Source organism: Nicotiana attenuata, unplaced genomic scaffold (assembly GCF_001879085.1).
Source record: "Nicotiana attenuata strain UT unplaced genomic scaffold, NIATTr2, whole genome shotgun sequence".
In the NCBI taxonomy this organism is placed as follows: domain Eukaryota; kingdom Viridiplantae; phylum Streptophyta; class Magnoliopsida; order Solanales; family Solanaceae; genus Nicotiana; species Nicotiana attenuata.
The window spans coordinates 1-7,369 of NW_017683448.1; the positions used below are offsets into that span (position 1 = coordinate 1).

A 7,369-nucleotide genomic window follows, 5' to 3' on the forward strand; every position below is an offset into this window, starting at 1 on the left:
TGCCATAATTTAAAGAATATTTACAAAAGTTATTCCCTTCATTTCCATAATCATCACCAACCATCTCTGGAGGACTTTCATACCCTGATTTGTGTTTCCATTCTGCCTGTGCCCACAGACTAAAACCAAGATACTGACGATAATATTTGATTGTATTGGGCACAATTGATATAACATCTTTACCTTGCATCAACATATCAACAAATCTTATAACAAATGCACCACAACTTGTGTTCCCTATCTGTTTTGGTGATTCTTTCCAGTGAAGAACAAATGGTTTATACTCATGCCCAAATGTAGGATGCAAGTCACCAAATTTACAATACTCCAAAATCATAGGAATAAATTCCTGATATTGAAGAATCTGCTCCTTTATAACTTGATAATCATATCCCTGGTACACAGAATCATATACATCTATAGTCTTCTCATTCAAGTCTAACACTGCCAGGTAATAATGAGTGCAACAATCTAAGGCAACTTCACCATCTACAATATTTGCAGGAACTCGAATCGGACAGAAAACTTTATCAACAGATGACCATGGAATCCCACATCTACGATTCTCACCCAATACATACTGAATAAGACAAATCCCAATCCTTCATTCCAAAATTAAAATTCAGTAAATTTTTCTGGACGTTTATGCCAGTCATTATATGCAAATTCCAAAGTGTCATTAAAGTCCAGATCTGTTGTTGTTGAAGCAAATGGATACTCATTGAAGTGATATATATGCTTCTTCCTCAAAAAATACATTACAACATCTATGTGCTGAATATAAAACAAAAAAAAATATGTCAAGTATAATATGAAAGAAAATCAAAAGTTCACAACGTAAAAAATATATACATACCGCATCAGTTAATGTATACTTATCATCTACCATCTCTTTAAAGAACATTCTTGATTTGACTTTCTCATTGTAAAGTTCATATGGCTTTCCTTGCAGTACAGGATCTTTTTTGTAAATATCAGTTACATCCCTAAAAAAACAAGGACAAAACAAATATGAAAAACAAAAAAAAGTGAAATTTTAATAACATATATATCAAATAAAAATACAATAAACTAAATATCAAAACTCACTTTGGTAGACGACCTCTTCTCTTGTTCTCCTTTAAATATGCTTCAAAATTATCCTCAGCACGTTTGATTGTTTTACGATAATGCCAGCAACATCTTCGAACATATTTTGGATTCCAATTCAGACCTTTACATGTTCCCTTATATGGAGATTTTAAATGCCAACTGGCATTACGATTTCTTTTTCCTCTACCAAGCAATTCTTCTTCTACATTCGCACTTTGTGCAATCTGCGGTACTTGTGCTCCTGCCACTTCTTTTCCTTTACAGGAAGCAAAATTTTCTTTTTCATTTTCACCTTGTACCTTCTTATCATCTAGTTGAGAAACAAACTTAGCAACTTTAAGAGGAGAAACATAAATTCCCTCATCCACACTTGAATACAAAACAATATTTTTATCAGAATCATTTTTTTGTATATCAGCAGAAACAGATTGTTCAGCAGGGGTGCGATCAACAGTAGGTTCAGGATAATTTGAAATACTTAACTGAGACAAAATATTAAACTTAGGGCATGAATCCACAGAATTCCTCTTTCGTTTCCTAGTATACAATTTTCCCTGCTTCAAAAAAAGCAAAAAAGAAATGGAGAGATTATTAGAACTGAAAAACATAATGAAATGAAATAAATTATACATATCCAATATAATTTACTAGATAAAACAGTCTACAGATGCTAGTTTTTGCAATATAATATACTGGACAACAAGCTTAAACATGATAGAATTCCTGTAAAATATACAGGAATCAAACAAAACTCAACCATAATATAATAATCATCCAGTATAACATATTGGAAAGCAAAGATTCACAGGACAATAAAAAAAATTACTATTAATCAATCAAAAAATAAATAACAACTAAAAAATTTTTAGTCTAAACAGAACTCATCCAGTATAATATACTGGACAACAAGCTTACACAGCGTAGATATCCTGTAAAATATACAGGAATCAAACAAAACTCAACTATAATATAATAATCATCCAGTATAACATACTGGAAACCAAACAAACTCAAATATTTTTTTCAAGAGCCTAATAAAAAAAAAACAGACAAACTATAACTCAAAAAAGGAATTGACAAATAAAACAAAATTCTAGTCTAAAAAGAACTAATCTAGTATAACATACTAGAGAAAAAACTTAGACACAGTAAACAACAAAACTGTGCACACTAACCTGCTGAATCTTTTCAATAATTTCATGAACAACAAGAGGTGCTTTTTCTTTCAACTTCCTTTCAACTCCTTCAACATTATCTTTACTTTGTTGGATGCACATTTCAGAAAGACTTGCCAGACCAGTCTCAGGTTCTCTTTCCTTTGCTCCAGATGCTGCATTCATCCAAACACCAAAATCACCATAAGAAGCTATTGGAACCATCAAAACTCCATTTCGGAGTAGTTTACACAAAAGTCAAATTCCGGTCAACTCTTATCGCTTAAGCTTCTAAAACAAGAATCTTTCTTCCATATTGAACCTGAATCATCCGAAATTTGAACTCGGCCACGCGCGCAAGTCATAACACATAATGTGAAGGTGCTTGAGACCTTATGCCGCCAAACAGGACGTTAATTCTCAAAACGATCGGCTAGGTCGCTACATCCTCCCTCTCTTAAACAGACGTTCGTCCTCGAACATGCCAAGAGTCGTCTCGAAGTCATCAAATCACTGAATGTGTTCATCGTACATACACCCGCGGGTGATCCCACGTTACCCCAATCCACATAAGCCCGACGACACCATCTCAACTGAAATTTATCCATTCCACCAATACTAATAAGCCTTAGAACCAAAATTCTCACCATCCGATCATCTCCCTGATTCCTACATCCACACCCGGTATCAGCCTTAACCAGCTACAACAACTTATGCCTACACCCACAACGGTACAACCAACGACGTAACACATCACACATATGCCCATAACAATATCTCTGATCACAATAGCTGCCCGTCAACAAATCCAATATCGGCAATTAGCCTCATATCCGTTAGAACCCCGTTTCAAACCATTACTACACTGACAATGATGCAATTAACATGAAGACCTCACAGCTATTTGCCTGAATCAACAAGTCACATCCAATGCCACCGGGGCACACACCTCACAAGCTAAAACTCAACAAACATAACACGAATATGACTGAATATGCAAGGCGAAACACAAAAGAGAACTATCAAACAAGCGCGACAGACACAACTCCCTGTTTGTACTATACTACGAATCAATTCTGCAAGGGAGAATCAATACATATAAACAAATCACAAGGATCCTGATATAACTTGCACCGTGATATGCAGCCTGGTTTAAACACATCAAACTACATGAAACTGCGAGGGTCTCACCCTCAACTCTGAATCACAATTGGAATACACATCATACCAACTAAGACCTTCCACTAATTCAATTTTCTGCCAACAAAATCACAACACATACTGAACTCTCACGCCGGTAGAGCATATCTATCACAAATCGTAACCAATCACTCAGAAATCACACAAAAACATACCGTAATGAGTAACAAAAATTCAGTTCTACTCTCATAGCTCTCAATAATGAATTAAGGCAACACGATAGACATGGGCTACCATTATAGAATCTCCCAGCAGGGGTAAATACAAAAATAGAGTACAAAATCACGAAACTCACCCATGTGCGAATAAAAATAGGAGGACTCACCCTGATAAGCAGAACCAGAACAAAATACGAATGATGCTCCTCTATGACAAATCAAAACCATACCCATTTGACATCATCTAGTGCAACAGCCTCAGCCCTACTATAGAAATCACATCAACGGGTTGGGCCTCACCCTATTGGGTGACCTCTACTCGCCTGACCTACACCCTAAGTTGAATGTGCAGGAATATGGACAACTGAAGCAGAACTCAAATCCTGAACACCCCGCCGTGACACATCTGTCCGAAGTCTGGGACAATCTCTCACCATGTGGCTAGTACCTCCACACTCGAAGCAACCTCTCTGCCTTTCAAAGATAAGTACAGACGTCTCCGTACCGATCCACAAGACCCTACTAAACTCGCATATGAGGCGTAGCACCTATGAACCAAGAACTCTGATACAAACTTGTCACGACCCCAATTTCCCTCCGTAGGATATCATGACGGTACCTAGTCTCTAAGACTAGGTAAGCCTAATACTTACTAAATAAATAGAATAATTTAACCATCCAATAATACATACGAGATAAGATCTTATGCATAATTAAAATTTCTTAAAACCAGTAGTACAAGCCATAATCTCTACTGAGTTTACTAGAAGAATCCCTAAATACAACTATTCGGAATGGAAGTTAAACAGTATAAGTACAACATCAGAAGGTGACTCAGAGGCCTGTAAACGTGATGACATGTTTACCTTGAGTCTCCACAGCTCGACCAGCCAGCTAATAATGAACAACAACCGTGGAACCTGGATCTGCACAAAAATGTGTAGAAGCGTAGTATGAGTACACCATATCGGTACCTAGTAAGTATCTAAACTATCCTCGGTAGAGTAGTGACGAGGGAAAGTCATGACACATATCGGACTAAACGACCCGAACAAGGGTGAAAGTGAACTAACGGAGAAACAATATTCATATACAACTAAGAAGGGTAAGGAATAACAAACAATACTTGCAATGATACACCAATAACAACAATATTTAACAGGAAGTAGTCACGTAATAATGTTGTAGATTAAGCTAGACACAGTCTAAGTCCGATCAAACCAAAATAGAGGAAAAACCAGTAATATCTAAAAAAGAAGAGTTGCTTTCACACCAAATTTGTTCAGGCATTTCCATGAGGTACCGAACCTCATAATTACAGCTCACGTGTCCCACTTTGTGCACCCTAATCTGTTGGCATCTTGTGCCCACAGTTCAATTCATAACCACACGAACGACTCACGTGCCGAGAGAACAACTCTCACACAGAAGGCAGGTAGACAAGAATACACGTAATGGTCAATAACGTCAGGATTCATCTTCTTAAACTGACATAGGTGATTATCTACGTATATTATTGTGCAAGTGTTCTACCACAATCCAAGTGAACAAATAAGAGTAAGACAATGAATGCACATAAGAAGCGATAACCATGAAATATAAAGTGTAAATAAGGCAGCAATGAATTGGACGTTACGACAGCACAACAAGATTAACTACATAGAAATCTGAACAAATAGAGCAACACGGAGGAAAACAATTAGTAGTATGCTAAGGAAAATAACAATCAAAGACAAGTGCACAGAAAAGGGGAAATGACAATAGAGCCCTCCCGAGGTACCCTCAAATAGTAATATGAATCACAACTTTCCTTATATCACCACGGGAGCCTTTATATTTAGTTTTTGAAAATTATTTTCCCAAAATAGCATCCCGCGTTTTAGCCCACCTTATCACACCGCATGGCATCTAGTAGTTCCCCAACTATCCATGCGTTTTAAGCCCACCATTCTTACTGCATGCGTTTCAACACCCAAACTTTATACCACCGCATGCGTATCAATAACAACAATACAACAGAAATCTCGTACAACACAGTAGCAACCGTACAATAGAAACCTCGTGAAACACAATAACAACCGCACGGTAGAAACCTCGTGCAACACAATAACAATTCTCTCAACAAAATACGTTTTCCAAAACAAAACAACTCAAATAAATGACTTTCACGATAGGTGCCCACATGCCACAATATTTCCTCAAAACAGTTTCAATATTAAAACAATGCATAGCCCTCGGCTCAACAACACTGAATACAAAAACAACAACAACAACAACAACACGAGAATACGATAAGCAAATCAACTCAATAACTTAAGAATACAAAGAAAACGGAAGAACGAACTCACAAAGAAAGACACAACAGAAAATAATAGTACAACATAGCAATAGCTCGACAAGGAACATATAATGTGTAGCAGTGATTCCACAAAAGTACAATTCGATGGTAAGGGAGATAACTTGAGTCAATAATTCCAAATAAGGATAAGTCAACAATGATAAAGGATAACCAAACATCATTTAGGGTTGAGCAATTGCGGAAGAGATACAACAATTCAATTAAGGATAAGCAATTATGGGAAAAGGTAATAATAACTACAATTAGGAAAGGATAGCATAGCGATAGAAGAGGAAACAACTTCAGTTAAGGCACATAAAAGTTTAATCGGAAATAAGGGTGGAACATGAAACAATTAATTCCAATTAAGGCACGTGAAACTAGTAAATGGGGGATTTTTAACATGACAAAATAACTTCATATCTAATGAGCATAAGAACCTAAGAACCCTAAACGGTCAAATTTCCACAAATAAGCCCGAGCATGTACCTGTCACCTCACGTACATGGACTTCACGACACAATTAGCACTAAATGCTCAAATCCTAAGGGGTAGTTCCCCCACACAAGGCTAGACAAGATACTTAACTTAAAGAAGGTAGACCGTTACTCTAAAATGGCCCTCTAGAGTGAAACAACTTTCTGACTGCTCAAATCTAGCCAAAATAACTTCATTTCACAAATGAAACTCATAGATAACAATTGCGTGTAATGAAGCTTCGATTTTTCATTAAAACTAAAATGTCAACCCAAAAGTCAAAACCCAGGCCTGCACCTCGGAACCTGATAAAATTCACAAAACCGAACACCCATTCCGATTCGAGTTCAACCATACCAAAATTATCAATTTCTGACATAAATTCATCATTCAAATCATCATTTTACATTTTGAAAGATTTCTTCAAAACTTTTCCTTTTCCTCAACTTAAAACACTTATTATAAGATATAAATGAAGATAGTATTATGCAATATAATAAATTCTAAGTAAAGAACATTTACCCCATTGATTTGTTTGAAAAATCCACGTAGAATTGCTCAAAGCCGAGCTCTACAATTCAAGATATGATAGAAATTTCCAAACCCTTGATTTTGATAATATATCCTACTGCTTAGGTATTTGTACGCCGCAATTGCGGAAATACACATGCGATCGCCCACGATTGCGAAGAAGAATTAATGGCTGCCACAGAAATGCATACGCGATTGCAAATTAATCCATGCGACCGAGAAGAAGAAATGGCACTACCCCATGAGAAGGCACTACGCGCACGCGGAGGAATGAAGGCGAACTCGGCTGATTCACTGCCTCATGTACGCGATCCAGTACATAGCTATATGAACGCGAATAACAGAGTGCCGACCTACCCAGCAAGGTTAAAACTACGCGAACGCGGGAAAAGGTGTGCGAAAGCGAAGATGGAAAATAT

At 36.9% G+C, this 7,369-nt stretch overlaps 1 protein-coding gene across 1 annotated transcript; it reads right to left on the bottom strand.

Annotated features, from left to right (window-relative positions):
- Positions 1 to 207: 207 nt before the first annotated feature.
- Positions 208 to 5,553, bottom strand: LOC109222057. Its single transcript, XM_019386468.1, has 7 exons — positions 5,503 to 5,553; positions 4,471 to 4,530; positions 4,335 to 4,389; positions 2,268 to 2,422; positions 1,090 to 1,646; positions 857 to 986; positions 208 to 774 (listed from the first exon to the last, which is right to left on the bottom strand). Exons 1-7 carry the CDS (start codon positions 5,551 to 5,553, stop codon positions 616 to 618), a joined length of 1,167 nt encoding a protein of 388 aa, XP_019242013.1. The 3' UTR covers positions 208 to 615.
- Between the last annotated feature and the right edge of the window lie 1,816 nt (positions 5,554 to 7,369).